Raw genomic sequence first — 19947 nt, 5'->3', positions numbered from 1 at the left:
GTCAGGGGCGATCCCACCCTGGAGATAGTCTTTGTCTCTTTGGGGCGTAGGCTTGAGCCCAAGCCTCTTCTCGGGGAGCGCAGTGTCCGCTGTGTCCCTAACTAACACTGGTACTAAGGTGGCAAGGTCCCTAGCCTAGGGCTTGTCCCTGTAGCACCACAAGCTGTGAGGGGCTCAGGACCTAACTTGGGCCTAGGGGGCTGCTGGCCTAATGCAGTGGGTCACAGACCCCTGCACTCACCTCCTTCCCCTAGCTCTTCCTGGTCCTGACTAACTAACTTCTCCAGCACGCGAAATGTATCTATTCCCTGCAAGCAGGGAGCTCCTTTAGCCCTATTGGCTCCCTGGCATCACGTGGGGTCCCCTAAGGCTCATGGGACTCGTAGTCCCACCCAAGAGCCTTCCCTGGTAGGCTAGGGTTCGCGCAACTGGTCAGGCCGTTCGCGCTTCCACTGCGCATGCGCAACCTTTACCAAGATCGCGGCGCCCTGCACAGGAGCCGCCGGAAACCTCTGGAACCCCGAAGCGCTCCCTGCATGGATCCCACCCTCCAGAAGTGCCGGCGGGTCTGTCGAGTGACCCCCGGTCGCGGAGGATACGAGGGGGGGGGGGGGGGCGCGGGGCAGAGGGGACCTGGCTACATGTAGATTGTTAGCTACAGGAAGCATGGCTCTCATACCCTACTACAGTGTATATAACTGTATTTCTATTGTTATTGTCACACGTCCATGCTGATGCACTACATCATTGTTTGGAGACTCCATGGATTATAATCATACGGCTATGGCCTTCTTCCAAGGATTTTACACAAGCACTTCAGCCATTTCAGTATCTTCTATTAGTGTCATTACCATAATTTGTAAACCAGTGATAGTCGATCATCTCATCATCTCATCATCTCATCATCTAAGCACTATAAAGGCTATATAAATCGTCTCTTTTCTCTTCTTTGCCATTCAACACCTCGAGAGTCAGCCCAATAGGTGTAGCAACCTGGATGTTTTCCATTGAGAAATGGATAAACATTGACCAACAGATCTAGGAAGACTTACTGTTTTCCATACTGTGACAAGGCAGGAGATTCCAGCCACGGCAACACTTTGTTCACTGCAGTTTGACTACGAGCTGGCGGTGGTCAGCCAGCAGAATTATTTGTGGGGTTTATTTATGTAATAGCAATTCACTTTGCGTCCGACAGAGGGCACACTGAATATCTTTGCACATGCCCACGTTGGACCGGACAGAAACTTCATACATGTTTCTATACAATATACAACATAACAATCTCATGGCACGGCATGGAAGAATTGGGGCAGGAGAAGCCCCACTATTCATATGTGGCTTTAATATACTTTGCCATTAAGGAAAGCTTGGAGAAGCGGTCCACCCTCTCTGGCATCTACCAGTATATCATCATCATCATGGTCTCCTTCTACGAGAAGAACAAGAAGGGATGTCAGACTAGCATTCAACATAATCTAAGCCTCAGTGACTGTATTATTAAATGTCCCAGGGATGAAAGGCAGCTATTGGACTCTAGATCCATCTTGGCAAGACATGTTCCATATGGGCAATTTCAGGAGACATACTGTAGTTACATAGTTGATGAGGTTGAAAAAGACATATGTCCATCAAGTTCAACCTATGCTAAATTTAGTCAACAGATACTATATTTTTATTTGTAGCTAAGCCCCCTTCTTACCTACGGTGCAAGGGGGGAGATACAGGGTGGCGCACAGTCGCCGGAGCTCCGCGACGTACTCAAAGTGCTGGGGCCGCAATTTTGGATGTCGCGCATGTGCAGAAGAAGCAGTGCGCATGTGCAGTAGTTGCCATCTTAGATGGCTCTGCAAGACGGCGCGTGGGACTACAAATCCCAGATCCTTAGGGAGGGATTCACACATGGGCAGTCTGAGCCAATAGGGCTCGAGGAGGGGAGACACAGGATATCCCCTTGCACAAGAGCCAGTGTGCTCAGTCCGACGAAGGCAGCAAGAGAAGAGGTAGTGTCCAGAGTGCCAGTAGCCCCTGAACTAGGCCAGACTGCCCCCACAGGCCCCCAGTTAGGCCCAGAGTCACATCAGGAACAATATTGTAGAAAAGGCCCCAGATAGGAACCTGACTTACCCTTTGATTGATCTGCGGTACCTTGGTACAGGAGTGCCCAGGGATATATAATGTGCACCAACAGTCAACACAGGGGTAGCACTACCTCATACTTTGGGTGGGGACTGTTATAAGGACACCGGTGTTTAGGTGCCTAGGGCACCCTCAGTACTTTGGGGAAACCACACCGGGGTGTTAGGTGGTGTATTGCAGATATAATTTTCGGTAAGGTCTCTCTGAGCAAATTAAAGATGAACTAGCCCAGGTGATGCCTCCAGAGATATGAGGAATTTGTCCGTTTATGCATCCAAATCGATCGCAGGCTTACTGAAAGACGATTGGCGGGATGGGTTCATGCCAAGCATCCTGAGGTTAGAGATGTCAGCACCCCAAGACGTTCCAGGGAGACTGAGGAGCCGATGCAAGTAAGCACATTGCGGGAACCTATCTCAACTGGGGAAAGGAATAGACGCCAAACAGAAGATCTCTGTTGCGGAAACAATGGCCACTATCTTGCCGATTGCCAAAACAAGTCCAGACGGTCTTCTTTCCAGAGCACTAGGAGAAATCAGCTGCACACCATTTCAAAGACTGTTTTCTCTGCTTCTCAAAGTAAAGATAACCCTCCTTCTCTACATCCACACCTCCTTGTCCCTATTATAATCAAGGAGGGAACACATTGATTTTCAACCACAGTAATGGTCGACTCAGGGGCGGCAGGGAATTTTATGGACATATAATTTGCCACGAACCATTCAGTATCCTTTATAGCCAAGGAATCACCAGAAACATGTCCGGATCATCCTAGAGCGTCTCTGAAAACATAAATTGTACATTAAATTTAAAAAAATGCGAATTTGAAAAGACCAGAATGCAATTTCTCAGTTACATCATCTCCCCTGAGGGTTTGAGTATGGACCCAGGCAAGATTCAAGCCATGGTGGAATGCCCAATTCCTCGAAATAAGGACATTCAAAGATTTGTGGGCTTTGCTCATTTCTATAGACGTTTTATTAAAAATGTCTCTGGCATTATTGCCTCAATCACCCAACTCACACAGAAAGAACTCCCCTTCAAATGGTCTCCTGAAGTGGATGCGGCCTTTGGACAGTTGAAGTCAATTTTCACGTCTTCCCCTATCCCCATTCATCCAAATCCAGAAGTACCATTTGTCATAGAAGTGGACGCATCCGACTCCGCCCTTGGTGCCATCCTTTCACAAAGAATTGGACCCAAGATGCTCCTTCATCCGTGCGCTTTCTATTCATACCAAATGTCAACAGCTGAAAGAAATTATGACATCAGGAACACAGAACTTTTGGCGATAAAAGCTGCATTCTCAGAGTGGAGGCATTTACTTGAGGGGGCCAATCACCCAGTTACCGTCTTTACGGATCACAGGAACCTAGAATTCATTTGATCCGCAAAGAGACTGTCTGCATGACAAGCCAGGTGGGTGCTATTCTTCGCAAGATTTCAGTTCCACATCTCATACCGCCCTGGCTCCAAGAATGAGAAGCAACTACAGTGAGTCTTGTCCATTCAGCAAAATGCTGTAGTTGCTTCCCCTCATACAGAGGTAAAAGGAAGGGTTCACAGTTTTAGTGTTAGGACCTACATTATTGGTTATACCATGTTGTTTGCTATGCAGGATTACGACGCTTTGGCCAAATGGTTTAACTAAATAACCAAGTAATTACTATTATTATTGAAGTATTTAAACGTTATACTTATTACCATATATGTTTTGTCAATTTGATGTAGCATTGGGCACCCGTGTCTTCTGTTGTATATATTTGCCACGCTCAGTAGCACTCATTTTGGCATAAATATATATTCATGATGTGGTGAGTGTGGGAGTTTGAGCTAGCTGGGAATGTGTGCGTGTGTGTGTATGTATATATATATATATATATATATATATATATATATATATAAAATAAAAATTCCAAGCATTAATGTAATATCTTTGGTAGAAACCTCCCTCCAATATGCTCGTTCAGACGTTGCCATCCACTACACCAAGCCTCTTGGCGAAATAATCTTTGTTGCCCAAAGCAGACATCACAGATTTATTTAAATTAATTCCTGGAGATCATTCTGGATTCAGTCACCTCGTACATACCACAAGTCTAAAAGTTTATTCCCATCCCAAGTCGTACCATTCTTCCCAAATTGCACCATTTCTCCATCTGCCATAGGTGGCACACACAACCACAGTAATCTACTAAATTATTTAAACTTGAAGTCCTAGGTTGCTGCTTTAAATAGGATAATAGGAGCCAATGAATGTATGCAACCATGTATAAAAAAAATGTTTAAATGAGTTTATATGTTTTTGATCACACTTTGACTCAAAGTCTAAGATAGTGATGTACCTCTCCCTTTCACCTTTGTAATGTCCTGTCTTACACTTTATTCCTAGTCAAATATCAGTCCCTGGTAGATAATGTAGCAATCTTACCAATGTTAAATACCTTCTTGTTTACCGGATGAAAAGCAGGTGGGGTTCATTTACTAAATTGGGAGGAATTGCCCCTTTAACATGTATTTTTCTTTAAATAAAATGCTGGTTTTTGTTGCACAAAATAATCTATCTTAGAACGTAATTGAAATGAGATAAATTACTACCATACAAGACAAACACGAGACGCAGAACAAGACTTAAAACAACATTTCTAATTTATTCCTAAAAGGGAGATTACATTGAATTAAAAAAACAAAAAACATTTGAAATGTGATAGAATATTACAGTCGCTTACACGAGTTAAAACCTCATATTGCCGCATATTGTCAGTTTCACTTTTAAATTATTGCTTACAAGCTCTAATAAATACGCAAACAGTATTATGTACAGATGTGAGAAAACACATAAAATCCAAAATAGAAAAGCGCCTGTGAGCAGTGCTGTGAGGGTGCACCAATCCTGGCACAGGTCCCTGAGAAGTGAACTCCATTCACCCCCTTTGTTCTCAGAGGGGCCTGCAACCATTTGCTGGTCCCGCGGGCAGAGAAGGGGTTTATATTAGGTTAGTAGGGATATTTGCTCATGTACACAAACTGACCATGTTATAGCACTCTAAGCAGAATATGACAACCAAGTGTGTTGTCATCAGCTTTATTCTCGAATCACGATGAAGCAAATATGCAAAGGTTGACCTTCGAAACATACTGTACTTTGTGTAGTTTTTAGAGATTGTACAGATTCTAAACCCAACCTGTCGACAATGAGTGTCATAAATCAATCAATTTAGTTTACATGTGTGTCCAAGAGGTCACAATGATCTCTTCACAATGTTGACTCAAGCTGTGTTTTTAGTGATTGTATTGCTAAACGGGTTAAAAGGCAATCAGATCATCACACTCTTCAATTACTCACAATCAGCAGCTATAAAGTGTCTGGTTATGTTATAACACTGCCATTATGAAATTACTTTGAGAAGTCAGCCACTCTCTTAATCTTCACTGAGTGACATACTATACAATACATGTCTACATGAAGTATCTTTCACTGAATAATATGAAACCATATGCCACTGATTCCCTATTGGATATATACTGTAATGGTTACCTGTATACAAAGCACCCTACTCTGTAGGACAAGACTAGAGGTGATTGAAGAGATACTGTATTGTGTTCATCCTCAATTTGAAGGTTTCTAAAATGTCCAACTGTAACTTAACATTTCAGCTTTGGCCTCGTAATTTCCCCTTTCAGAACAGCGCAGAAGAGAAAGCAAACTTTAGACGCGTGCAAATCTAACATCCAGAATTGGACTCACACAGATTAAAGTATTTTAGTTATACCTACATATATTTTTTTTAATTTTCTGAGAATTGTAAGAATGAATGCCACTGTTCTGAAATGAAATAAAACGAGTTAACTTTTTGTTATGTCACCATTATTGATTAACACTGCAGACATGTATATAATATATTACTATACCACTGTTTCAGCTCACTTGTTGCAAGCACAACAAGCAAAGAATTTGCTTCAGAACTCTGAGAATGTTAATCCAATCCTGCAAAAGTTATATTTTTATATATTGTATTTTGTACAATATTAAACTACAACAGTATTGTTTTACCAGGAAATTGATTTTCTCTGTTTTAAAGCTCTAGCCTTACTATAAATGTTCAGGTTATGTTCGTGACTTGCAATGGATATAAAAAATTGCAAATGTAATAACTCCTAACATGGCTGTTATGAAAGCATTATACTAAAGAAGCACTCACTGCATAGTGAAACGTAAGTTAAACGCAGACCATGCTTTCCCTCATGCTGAGAAGGTAAAATCCAGATCCATTACGTTTCTAACTATTTTTATGTTCGTAAAAGTAGGCCCATGTCTTTCGGGCACCGTTTAGTAAAAAGTATTCTCTATTTGCTGCTCTTATCCATGTAACTTTCTTTCTTGGATGAATTTTACAGTCAACAAAGTGGTAACGATTAAAGAGTTATCGAGGAGGTGCACAAAGCTATTAAAAGACAATATTTATAACAGTATATATATTTTTTTTTTAGAAAAAGGAGAGAAATGGGAACAAAATAAAGAAATGTCATGAAAAAAAAAACTTGCTTTTGTCATTATTCAAAAGTCAATGATGTTCCTTCTGCATAGTTAAGCATGGGTTGCACGCCCATATTAATTTATATGCTCACAGAAGGTACCCCAAAACAGTAAGCATTTCTATAGTTTAACAGGGTTAACAAATGTAAAAGCCTATAGCAGCTGTGACATTAAATGTAATGTAACCAATCCTTCTCTGCCTGCAAACAGTGATTTAACTAATCGAGTTGTCCTAAACCCATCAATCATTTTTTTCATTGTGTAAATAGTGTGTTCAACTAAACTTGTATATTAAGTATTTTTTCTAGATTTAAAGCTCCAGTCCTGATTACAATTTGATACGAATGTTTCCATGCAGTATATTCCTTCTCTAATATATTAAACATCTGTTTCGTAATTTAACATGTAAATGAAAATAATTGTGCCATTTAAACAGCGCAGCAGAGATCATGGAATACTCCAGAACTTCTCAACCAGTTCTATATGCCAGACCTCTTCAATGTTAATAATGAATTATTTAGAGGACCACCACACTTACACTTAGCTCTGTTCATCGTGTATACGTATAACTTCTATTGCAAAAGCACTTGACCTGTATTTACATAATCAGTCTTATGTAATGCTACAGTGCATTGCACTTTAATGCATTTCAGGCCCAAAAGGCAAGTAATAGCTTCATAAACAGTCATATTCAGCATTACTTTCCATGCACCTGAAAGTATAGTAGCAGCAGCAGCAGCAACATGGATATAGATGGGAGAATTGCCCCTCAGGAAATAAATATTGTTACTGCTTTATGCTTCCGTCATAAAAAAGACAGACATTTAATTTCAGGGAATGTAAGCAATAACCTCTCTACATAGTCCATCAAATGTTAGTCTGCTAGCAAAACAGAGCTAGCTAAGTAATTTTCCTGTAAGTCTTATACTTGTGTACTCTGAGCCCCTAGGAAGACAGTACTGTGCTGTACTCATAAGTAGCGGCAAAATAGAGCTCCTTGGTACAAGGAAAGAGAAGGACAACATGTACAAGAAATGTCAGACAAAAGGAGCTTTTAAATGCAAAAAACAAGGGGGCATTCAGCTGTGTAGCATGCAAAATTAATTCATAGCACTGTTACTATAGAATATTTACAGTGTTAGTCAATGTACATGTAACAATCAGATATAACTCAATGGAAAAGCAAGGTTTTCCAACAGTTTTTTACTTATTAAAAATGACTTTCATCCTCATTATATATCCAACAATAGCAAAATAGCAAATATGTATTTTAAAGCATTTTTACATCCACCATGTACATACAGTGTGTTGCTAAACATGTACTTCCCAACTCTCTACAGATTATTTTTCTGCATTACGTATTTACACGTTCTTAATAATATAGACCGTATTAATCAGATATCCTTATTTACCAGTGGTGAATTTTTATTTATTATTTATTTTTTTTATCTGAAACTTTTCTCATCCCACTCTAACTCTGAATAGAACAAAGATCTCGCTTATTTGTTATCCAATATCTCCATAAAAGGAGCTTCACTTGTTGGCTAGTTTGGTATAAATGAATCCCATATTGATATATCCCATCAGTGGTAGAGGTCCTTATGGTGAACAACAGAGAAATGCATTAAACCCCCCTACGGCATTGAAGTGGTTAACTTTATATTGTGTTCATCTTACCCTATTTAGCATGTCATTGAATGCAGCAATCACAAATTCATGTTTGTTATAAACATTAATGTTTACTACTATGCTCAAGTATTGTTATATGCTGGAAAGCAAGACTACTACACAATAGCGCTTCAATGCCGTCCCATAAATCACAATACCCAGAACTCCACACATTGGGGCATATACACTATACTAAGCATCACAAATGTTTATTTTGGCGCATGTCAAACTCTATTTCAATTGCAATTTTGGGCGCCTTTCTACTAAGCTAAAATTTCTCCAGCTGTGTCAAAAATATATTTTTTCGTTTGTTTTGACGCAAAGGGGTGGCCTGTGCTTGGCGTACAGATGTAAATGGTATGTACTAAGAGATTATATTTCTGTGCACTTTAAATATCAATTTTAAATGAATCAAAATCCTCCACTAGGTTCAACTTGGTGTGAACCCTAAAAAGACTTCGTATTAGCGCAGAATGGCGTCTCTAGGTATTAACCCAACAATTTGTTTGACGCAGCACGTTGTTTCATTACATAGGTTAATTTACTGATTTTTCATGGTATGGCTAATATAAATATTACAGTAATAATGTATTTTTACTAATACCAGTTAAATTGTATCAACACGAGAGATGCGTCCAAAATAATTTCAAACAACAAATTATGCGTCATATCTTTTTTTTTAGCTCTAAAATGTTCGACGCAACACATATGTTGAAAAATCTTTTTAGTACACATGCCCCATTCTGTTTCAGGAAGCCCTGGCAAAATCTTAGTAATGTGATTTGTGAGGTCATTAGAGAGAAGAGAAGGACTCAGGGAGTCAGCAACAAATACTGTATGTGGTCAGTTTTTACATTCACAACGAGTGCTGCCTTAAGGGAGCAAGTCGTGTCACACTTTAAAAAATATTTTTTATTTTTTTAGTTCTAGGATTGAAGCAAGGGGTCTCTGGAGCTGAACCCCATACATTTCAGCTCCAGGGACCTCTGCTTCCAGAGATACTTTCCTCCGTAGGGATAACGTCACGACTTCCTACTGGCGTGCGTGATGCGGGACATTTAAGCCACTCTTTCGTTTGGCACACACTGCCCAGCCAGAGCCGCCACCCCATACGGAGGTATCTCTGGAAGAAAGGAGTCCCGGAGATGAAATGAACACAATTCAACTTCTTTAATCCTGTAATTAAAAAAAAAAAAAAAAAGGAAACCCATATTGCTGCTTTAACATGGGCTTTTTAATTCATTTATTTTATTTATGTTTTAGTAAGGATACTGGGCTGCTGCATTCAAGCAATGTCAAAACTTTGAGAGAACATTTCTCAGTAACAAGATGTAGATGCATTATTAAACTTTGCATTGGCCACACGTAATGACAATCTGTCTTCCAAAACCATGTTGAAATTGGCAAAAACAGCAAATGTTTAATTCCTCTGGCTCACATGCTTCTAAACAAAATGCCGTCAAGTTTAAAAAGCAGTCACATACAGGACATGCTTCGTAATGCACCAAATATAATCCATGTGAATGGTATTAGGTACAGACTACGTTTGCCTTACCTGCTTAATGACTTATCCGTATGGATGTGCCATTTCTATACATTACATGAGTGATGTTTCTACAATATACTTTATACTGTACATGAGAAATTGCATTTTATATTGTGTTTTTGTCCAATATAACCAATCCATATTACTGAACATGTCACCAGACATAGAGCACTGTGCTACCATGTCAAGTCATTTGTAAAGTTCCCTGGAATAATACACGTTATATTGGTTCCCTAATGTACAAGCAATTATTTATGGTATATACAGGACAGATATTACTTCTATATCCACTTAAATATATATGATCATATATACTTGCAGTCAGAGTACGTAACTTGGTAAATGTTATCATTATATATGCATGTGAACCTAGAAACTAATGTATATTTTATAAGCTAAGCCATTCCAGCTTGTTTTATTTCATGCTCTGCAAATCATGAAATAGGCTATTTCTGTGACATCTCTTTCACTGCCCGAGTGAGCGCCAGTACACAGCTTGGAGTGGTGCAACCAACACATTAATCTGATCCTTGCTCAGCAACTAATGTAAAACACTTGCAGAAAATACAGGTCATTAAAGTGGGATCAATTCATTCTGACAGCCTTGAAACAGTTAAAGGAAAGCTGCTGCCAGGGCTTTCACATCCAGAACTGCTTTGTGGTGTTTTGAAGAGCATTAAAAAAACAGTAGCAGTATATAAAGTATTCAGATATACATAACAGGCTCTAATTCTGCCAGCAGGAGCTCTGCTCTGGTTCTGAACCACACTGTGACCTAGAGGCAATAATGCAGCAATCTGTGCTGCTTGACATTTTGCTTTCCATACTTTTTCAGCTTCATTTGAACTAGGGATTCCGCCAGTGCTGAACCTCAGTACTCCGAGCTGCGGGACCCCCTGACTCCTGAGCTTTCAGCATTTTAATCTCCAGGACAAGGTTCCTTGTTCGGCTGCTGGGTGCATAACTACTGCAATGACATCTCTCAGTATGATGTCATGACTCTCTATTGGTGAATTCAGCACCAATCTTGTTTTATTTTACCGCCAAATAAAAGAACGGATATCTCGGGAACTGTGGGTCTGAGCTGGAAGCTATATGGTTCAATTCCAAGGGTTGGAAAAAAAACGTTGAATTTGGGGGGTATTGCAGCTTTAATTATGTGTAAGTCTCCACTTTTTTGCAGAGGGATTACGGAGTTAGTATGATGCACGTACTATGAAACAAAACCTGGAACAGTAATTTTTCATTTTAAGCATATTTTTATCTCAATCTTGTTTTGACTTTTGAATCCATCTTAGTATAGATATATTTAGCAATTTTTGTTTTTACCAAGCACATACTGACAGCAGGTGAGACATTACAGTGCATCTCAGAGAGTTTTCCCACCCATCATTTCTCAGTCTCCTTCACTTTTAGGCCGGTGTGGAGGCATCAACAACTTCGAATGCTATGTCCTGTATTCTTTTGGGCGCATCTGTTTGCTACTGATAAAACTCAGTAAAAAATGTTTTCATTTGAAAGCAACATGCTCGGCATCAGCAATCTTCTAGTCCAAGTTAGGTTGGTCGTGTGCTTACACTCGCGGCTCTATCCTGTGCGAAAGCTGAAAGAGTCTCTGCTGATTGTCAATCACATGCAGGTGGTGCACGTAGAACTTTGCCTCCTGATGTTCTTTCTGGGTAATGTCACTGCCTTTTGAAAACATGAAGAAAAAAAAAAGAAAGAGTCAGACAAAAGTATATATTAAGTTGTATTGACCAACAGAGAAGGTTTTGATTTCCCAATCAGAAAAGAAAAATTACAATTAATATTTTCAGAAGAGCTTGGTTGATTTTGTTGGTTGGTTTTCAAGCATGTAGCAGGATATTGAAGATCTTTTATTACGTATCAAAACAATATATATTTTTATATATATAAATATATAAATTTAAATATATATATTTTTTATACACTTTATAATCAGTATACTGCATTATACTTAATATAGTGATTCATGTTATTTCCAGGCTCAACAACTGCACAAGTGCAGAAATTCTCTCTCCCATTTACCGTGATACAAGCAGCATCATAAGGAGGTCTCTTTATAATATCTATCAATAGATATACAGTATAGATATACTATATATATATATATATATATATATATATATATATATATATATATATAGTGGTTGACAAATCACCAAAAAATCTACTCGCCACACAAAAAAATCTACTCGCCACCTAGTACCAAACGTGTGCTGCTTGGGCCAATATTTACTCGCCCGGGGGTTAAATCCACTCGCCCGGGGCGAGCAAATGTATAGGTTTGTCGAACACTGTATATATATATATACATACATATATATACATACATATATATATATATCTATATATATATACATACATACACACTAATATGACTACTGTAAATGTCTTATTTTAGTCAATGATATACAATGGTACTTCTTTTCTAAATTGCCTCATTTCAACAGAATGTAAATGTTTTTTTTTATATTAGAATTTGAATAATTCCTTTGCTTTCCGACCTCTTCCGCTTCAGGGGAAGTGGATTTTAAGAATTTAGCAATTTACTGTGACAGCAATGCTGCTAATATGTATTTAGAGCTTCATTAACTCTAGTGTTTGAAAGAGGATGAACTACAGTAAATACAATATCTGAAAAGAGGATTTCTAAAGGGTGATTACTGGCTTTTTAGGTTTAGTCAAGAATGAAATGTTTCTTTTCCATTGCAATGCAAATTATATTAGCTGTGCACATGTTTGGCAATCAGTACACATTTCCATCTGAATTTTTGTGTGTGTCAAATATAGTGTATACAGTAAATAACAAAAATAGAAAGTATGTCACTGTAGCAGTAATTTTCCTCTCTTGCTTATGATTGCTGGTCTCGAGTAAATGTTTCCAAAATACTGGTTTACAATTGTAACCCCTGGATAAACCTACGGCTGTTGAATATTGGATAAACCCTCACGTAAAAAAAAGCTGCCCATGAAGTCATAATAAGTATTCAGTAAATTTGTTTTATGCCTTCATAAAATTCACACAAATAATATTATGCCTTAGGGTTTCTTTCAACATTGCAGTTAACAAATATGTCATATCCACTGGAAACCTACGCCTCAAGCCACCGCTGAATAATGGCACACTTTAAATGATGAAAACGGCACAATACGTCTTACTTTAGTGCTGTTTTTACATGGCATTAAAAAATAAGAAAGTAGCCTTAAAAGTAAATGTTTAGTTAATAATAATAGAAATATACTGTATGTCAAGAGGAAAATACTGCATTTGCATGGCATCACAGTAATATGATAATCAGGCCAAGCTTACTTGTGACTAAGGGACCTATTCTATAAGTGTTCATAAGCCACTTATCGGCCTTATCTTCAGCAAGCCTTGATAAGTGGGCGATAAAGGTATGAATCGCCAAATGTTTCAACTGTCATAAAAAAAAAAATCGCCGGGCACGAGCCACTTATCGGCAGGTTGTAAACCTCATGCAATTCTAGGAGCCGTGATTTGCTTATCGAAGCGAATCGCGGCTCTAGAATGGCGAGTTTCTCCCAAAATCCTCACACCTGGAAAAGTTGGTGTGAAGGTGGTGAGAAGCTGTTGAGAGGCGGCGAGACAGGACATAGAAAGAAAAAAAAAGAATTTTTCTGCATCAGATTCATGCCGCGAGTCTTCGGAGCTGATACCCATTAATATCAGCAATGGAGCCCCAGGCATGAATCCCATGCAATAAAAATGCATTTACAGACAACTTAATTACCTTAGCGGCTAACGGCTAAGGAAATGAAGGGGTTAACTACCGGTGCCATGTTTATTGTGGGTAGCAGGGGTGGGTGAAGGTGGTATTTGGCCCTTGGTTGGTGTTTAGGCATTGCGGGGAGGGTTGTGGATGGAGAAAACCTTTTCATTATCTTAGCAGTTAATACCGCTAAGGTAATGAAAGGGTTAACCACTCCCGCTACCCACCCGTTAGGTAAAAACACCCACCAAGGTCCAAATGCCAACTTTACCCATCCTCGCTACCCACAATAAATATTTTAAAACAAACCTACTACCCACCTCCTCTACCCCCAACAAACCCCCCACCACCCCCATCACAGAAAGTACAGTAATGGGCAAAGTTACTATTAACCACATATGGATAATAGTGCATTTGCCCATTATAAAATGAAACATAAGCCAATCAGTTTAAATAAAGTAAAAAAAAATGTTCAACTTACCCCTGCAAACATGAAGGGTATCCTCGTCAGCATACTGCAGGTCCATGTCCTCCGATGCCAGAAGGAATACAAGAAAAAATACAATCTAATGGCCCCTAACCCCTTAATCACCTTAGTGGTTAATAACCACTATAGTAATTAAGAGGTTAACCCCCGTCCCCTGCTACTGCTACCCCCAAGAAACCTAAAGATTCCCGCAAGGGAGAGGACAAGGGGACCCAGACCCAGAAGCCCAATGAGATGGAAGGTTCCGAAGATAACTGGCCTCAAGTGGCTCCTGCCTCCACCTCCATGGTGCCCCGGGACCCGGCCGCTACACCCAGCTCCAGCGCGATCCGGGATACGCGCGGTTATATCTACCATTAAGAAGGTCACATGGCAATGGACTGCAAGCAGTCGGCAAGCCCAACAGAACGGCTGGCCATCTCCACAGAAAGCACCCCTACTGCTAGTCCCAAACGGGAGCGCCCTCAGGAGGCCTGTAGTAGAGTGGGCCCTAAGGCTATAATACGGGTACTAATTGAGGGAATCCATGCCTCTGTTTTGCTGGACACTAGTTCACCTCTATGGTCATCCCCTCCAGCATCTGCCTCTGCAGTCGGCAGAGAAGATGGTGTTATGGGGCCTCAGTAGTCAAGACTACCCCATAGATGGAGTGATCCAATTGAGGATGGACATACTGCAACTCAATATGAATATTACTCATCCCATGGAAGTGGAAGCACTTGTGTGTCCTGAACCAAGGGAACATCCGAATTCCCCCATCATATTAGGAACCAATGCTGATGTGGTGCGGTCCCTGATCAGGGTGTTTCTCAAAGAAGCCGGGGAACTACCATTGTCTTCTCTGAGAATTCATCCAGCCTTCAAGGAAGAGTGTTACCGGATCTCTGCTCAGGAACGGTTTGGACAGATGTACAACCTCGAGAAGGGAATGACAGAGATTCAACTAGGGGGTGTAAAACATATGAGAGCTAAGCCCCACTGTCTTAATCATCAAATGAAAAGGGGTTTAATGTGTCAAGGAATCCAACGTTTCGGCAGTAATACTGCCTTTCTCAAGGTGTAGAGCCTACACCTTGAGAAAGGCAGTATTACTGCCGAAACATTGGATTCCTTGGCACATTAAACCCTTTTTCATTTGATGATTAAGACCGTGTGCCTGATTCTTCTTCTTCACTGGATCTATTTGGGACATCAGGATCTCCCCAGAACCAGCGCACCGGCGGTTAAGTACCCCACTTTCACCCTTTTTGTTTGAGTGCGTGCTCTACCTTCATTCCAGCTAAGCCCCACTACCCTGCTCATGATGAGAGAGTGGTACTTATCCCTGTAAGTTGGTACCCGAAGCAAAGGAGTGGAAATCTACACTCCCTCTGCAATTTATAGTGTCCATGCAAAACATGTTGCCTCACACTGTTCATTTGGATGCCGGACAATTACTGGGTCAAAAATACCCTGTCACTCACGTGGAACCTCTGGAACACGTTCGGGATACTATCAAGTTCCTATGGGCCTAGACGATTAAGAGAAAATGGTGTTCATCTTCCTGCTAGGATTCTACTAGTTCACCCGGATGCCTCAAGGCATTTGTGGAGCACCTGCCACGTTCCAGCGGTTGATGGAGAAGACCATCGGGAACGTGAACCCCAGAGAGTGTCTGGTCTACCTGGATGACATTATCGTCTTTGGTCATATGTTGGAGAAACATGAGGAGCACCTCCTGAAGGTCCTGGACCAATTGAAAAAGGAAGGCCTGAAGTTGTCCCTAGACAAGTGCAAATTCTGCTGGACCTCCGTCACCTATGTGGGTCATATTGTCCCAGCAGACGGAGTGGCAACGGACCCTAGCAAGGTGGAAGCAGTGGTGAACTGGCCTCAGCCTGACAACGTGATGGAGCTTTGTTCTTTTCTCGGATTCTGTGGCTACGATCAGAGATTTGTGAAAGGGTACTCCTGTATTGCCAAAGTTCGGAATAACTTATTTAAGCTCTGTCCTGAACATCATCGCCAGAAAGCCGCGAATCCAAGAAATCCGTTCAGCGACAAATGGACTTCTGCCTGTGAGGAGGCCTTCTTGGCTCTGAAGAAAAAGCTAACCGAAGCCCCCATTTTGGCCTATGCCGACCCAGATCAACCATACGTGTTGCACATATATGCCGGCTTCGATGGACTGGGAGCGGTACTCCATCAGAAGTATCCTACGGGACTTTTGCCTGTCGCCTACATGAGTCGCAGTCTAACTTTGAGCGAGAAGAATTATCCGGTCCATAAACTGGAATTTCTAGCCTTGAAGTAGACAAGTTACACGATTAACTATATGGGGTACCCTTTGAGGTAAGGATGGACAACAATGCGCTTACCTACATCCTGACACCCGCCAAATTGGATGCCACAGGTGGTTGACCACGCTGTCCAACTACAACTTCACCCTAACGTACAAGCCGGCCCCCTGAATGTGGAAGCCGATGCTCTGTCCAGAAGAACCCGGACTGAGCCCAGTACCTGACGATGAAGAGTGGGAAGAGATTCCCGGTCCCGGGATAGGGGCTATGTGCTCCACAGCTGCCGTACATGAGGAAAACATAGCCTTCTCTGAACTTCAAGTGGCAGATTAACAGGGATGTCAATCAGTGGCACTCCACACTGCATACTTCCATCCTCGCTGCATACTTCCATCCTCAGGCCATGTCTGTCACTCAAGACACTATAATAAGGTGGAAGGAGATCGTCCATGCGCAGATGCGAGACCCAGTGGCTAGGGCTGTATGCCAGGCAATCCAAAACCAGAATCCCTCATTAGTGAAGCGTGCCACCGCAAACACGATCTCTATACTCATGCAAGAATGTGATAAGTTTCAAATAGACAATGGCCTACTTTATCGGGTGGCTCCTTATCACAACCACCCGATAGAAGACAGCTAGTTCTGCCAAGGAAACTGCAGTATATGGTCCTATGGTCCCTGCATGGTGAACATGGGCACTTGGGAGTGGATAAGACCTTTGGGCTACTACGAGACCGGTTCTTCTGGCCCAATTTGAGGGAATCGGTGGAGCATCATTGCCGAAGATACTTGTGGTGTATCAACGTACAACACTGCCCATTTCGGCAGCCCCAATGGCCCACCTGAAGAGCTCTGGTCCTATGGACCAAGTATGTTTGGACTTTCTGTATATTGAACCAGATACTGGGGTATAGGGAATGTGCTCGTGATAACTGACCACTACACACGATACGCCCAAGCATTCCCCACCAAAAACCAAAATGCCCTCACGGTGGCTAAGGTATTATGGGAGAAGTGCTTTGTCCACTACGGGCTACCCAACAGAATGCATTCGGACCAAGGGCGTGACTTCGAGAGCAAACTCATCAAAGAGTTGCTGAAATTACTCAACATTGAGAAGTCTCGCATGACCCCTTATCCTGAAGGAGATGCCCTACCGGAACATTCAATCGGACCATGCTTGACATGCTAGCTACCATGCGGGACCCTGAGAAGACAGGTTGGAGTAAACATGTGGAACATTGGTGCACCCCTACAACTGCACTAGGCACGATCCACAGGGTTTTCTCCATACTTTATGATGTTTGGTAGAGAAGCCAGGTTACCAGTGGATATTCGCCTGATGGTGTCCACCGATGGGTTACCCAATGCAACCCATTATCATTATGTACAATGACTGAAAGACAATCTCCAGAGGGCATATCAGTTAGCAGAAGAAGCCACCGACAAACTGAATAGAACAACAAAAGGCGGTATGATTGTAAGTTGCACTATCAGGAATTTCAGTCTGGGGATAAGGTTCTCCTGCAAAATCTGGGAGTACCCGTGAAACATAAGTTGGCTGACCGATAGAGAGATGCCCCCTTCGAAGTGGAGTCACAGATGCCTGGCCTACCCATCTACCGTATCAAGGATTCGAAGGGTAGGGTAAAGGTATGGCATCGGAACCATTTGCTACCCATTCTGCAAGTGGGCGCTGATAATGAGATTGATCAGTCAGTCATGTCACAATCGGTGCAGGAAGACCCCAGCGGGATTCTAGATTCCAACAATGAAGAGAACCAAGGTTCAGTGGAGGAAGATTCTCCCATCAGAGAGGAAGAGTCGGGAGATAGTCCTGTCAATCAGGAGTCATCCAAGGTTGCTTCAATTAGTCGGCCTCTGGACCCAAAAAGTCCTAGCTTCACCCCAAAAAGAGACTGTTCAGATAGACAATTATGCTCTATGAGAGGGCCAGGGCCTCAAGCCATTGGAAGCCTCTCCGACCAAGAAGATGTGGAAGAAGATTTGGAAGCAATCATTCAAGAAGTCAGTCAGAGACTGAGAGGCCCTCCAATGAGGGTGGCTTATATTTCATTAGGGGCACCCCAATATGAATCTCAGCAGCTGTCTCGGTGCAAGCTTGCATCCATAATGACGATACTCACTGAAGTATTTAATGTTGTGTAATCCCTGCTGTGTGTTATGCGGTTTCATTTTTCATTATATAAAGTTATGTTCATGTTGTTTATCATGCAGGGCCGTTGAGGTGTTTACCAGGGGGTGAGGGCAGCAGGGATCCCCCTTCTTACCTCCTGGGGGGGAAGAACAGTAAGGAGAAGCAGCAGTATTACATTGGCCATGTTATAGTTGGCATGGCACTTCAGACTGTGTAATGTGGCGGCCATCTTGGGGTTGGCGCGGCCAGAAGGAAGAGGTCCAGAGAGGATTTCCTCCGTAGTACAGAGGTGACGTTGTCAGAGTATCCAGAGTCAGGGAGGAGAAAGGCAGTGTCCGGGGAGCCTGTTAAGCTCTCGGACTAGGCCCAAAGTCTGCCCCTAGGCCCCAGGTAGTTCCCCTCACAGTAGAGATGTGTGCAGGGTTGGCCCTATGACAAGGTAGCTCCCGGTAGATAGGGAGTCCATCGAAGCAGATCGGAACGCAGAGGGAGGCTTCCACAGCGGCCTGTGTTACCAGTCAGCATCCTGACGTAAGGCGAGAGGGCCTTTTTCTCGGAGAACCGCGCCGTGAATAACCTGCTGTTATTCTTGTCTTCGCTTGAAAGTGTGGCCTGGTTGGACCGTAAACCAGGAAGGTATTGTGCACCAACGCAAGGGAGAGACTAGCGCAGACCTCACACATTGGGCGGGGTCAATTGCTGGACACTCGGTTACAGGTGCCCAAGCACTCTAGGTACTATTGGGGCTAGCTACCCTGGACGATATTACTGTTACCCCTGTTATTCTTGTGCATTGTGTTGTGAGTATTTTTTGATGCCTTCTGTGGGACCACAGTAAAGGAGTTATATTATACCTGGTTGTGAGTGTGCTATTGGGGTAAAACCTAAAGTTATACGAGTTACTATGAGGAGCCATCCTGCTAGGCAGAATCTTCATAGGTAGAGGCGCTGCACCATAGAGATATAGAGAACACACAGTCACCCCAGGCTCCCTATGAGCGGGGGCCCATGCCTTCTGTAAGTCTAACAGGTAGCACCAGTACCGTAATTACCGCTGTTTCCCATAGGGATAAAGGAAAGGGTGTTACACGAAAATGACAAAAAAATGTCTTGGAACATGGCAAGAATAGGCATGGAATTGATGAGCAAGGCTGTGCATGGTACAGGAGGCTTAGTATGAGTTCCTTGTATACACCTGCTTCTATACTGAAGAATGAACATACAGAACAAAGGAAATCATATTGTTATTTTGATTCTGCAGAGTCCCTAAATCAAATTTCACTTACCAAACTGGTTATTCCTGCAATATCTTAGTGATCTCACAGTATCTGCAATCATATGCTGGAAAAAAAAAGACATTGTCAATGCAAGAAAAAAT

General features: G+C 41.9%; 1 protein-coding gene across 2 annotated transcripts in view; it reads right to left on the bottom strand.

Annotated features, from left to right (window-relative positions):
* Nucleotides 1–4765: 4765 nt before the first annotated feature.
* RAPGEF5 (Rap guanine nucleotide exchange factor 5) overlaps nt 4766–19947 on the bottom strand; it is a 264461-nt gene continuing 249279 nt past the window's right edge. For both annotated transcript variants that reach the window (XM_075587143.1, XM_075587142.1), the window contains 2 exons: nt 19856–19910; nt 4766–11582 (listed from right to left, as the gene is read on the bottom strand). In XM_075587143.1, coding sequence (XP_075443258.1) covers nt 11464–11582; nt 19856–19910 — 174 coding nt within the window. In that variant the 3' untranslated portion in view covers nt 4766–11463. The remainder of the gene's footprint in view (nt 11583–19855; nt 19911–19947) is intronic.

The sequence above is a fragment of the Ascaphus truei genome, chromosome 2, assembly GCF_040206685.1.
Source record: "Ascaphus truei isolate aAscTru1 chromosome 2, aAscTru1.hap1, whole genome shotgun sequence".
Taxonomy (NCBI): Eukaryota; Metazoa; Chordata; class Amphibia; order Anura; family Ascaphidae; genus Ascaphus; species Ascaphus truei.
The sequence above is the reverse complement of the archived record's forward strand: the minus strand, read 5'-3'. Positions and strand labels throughout refer to the sequence as shown.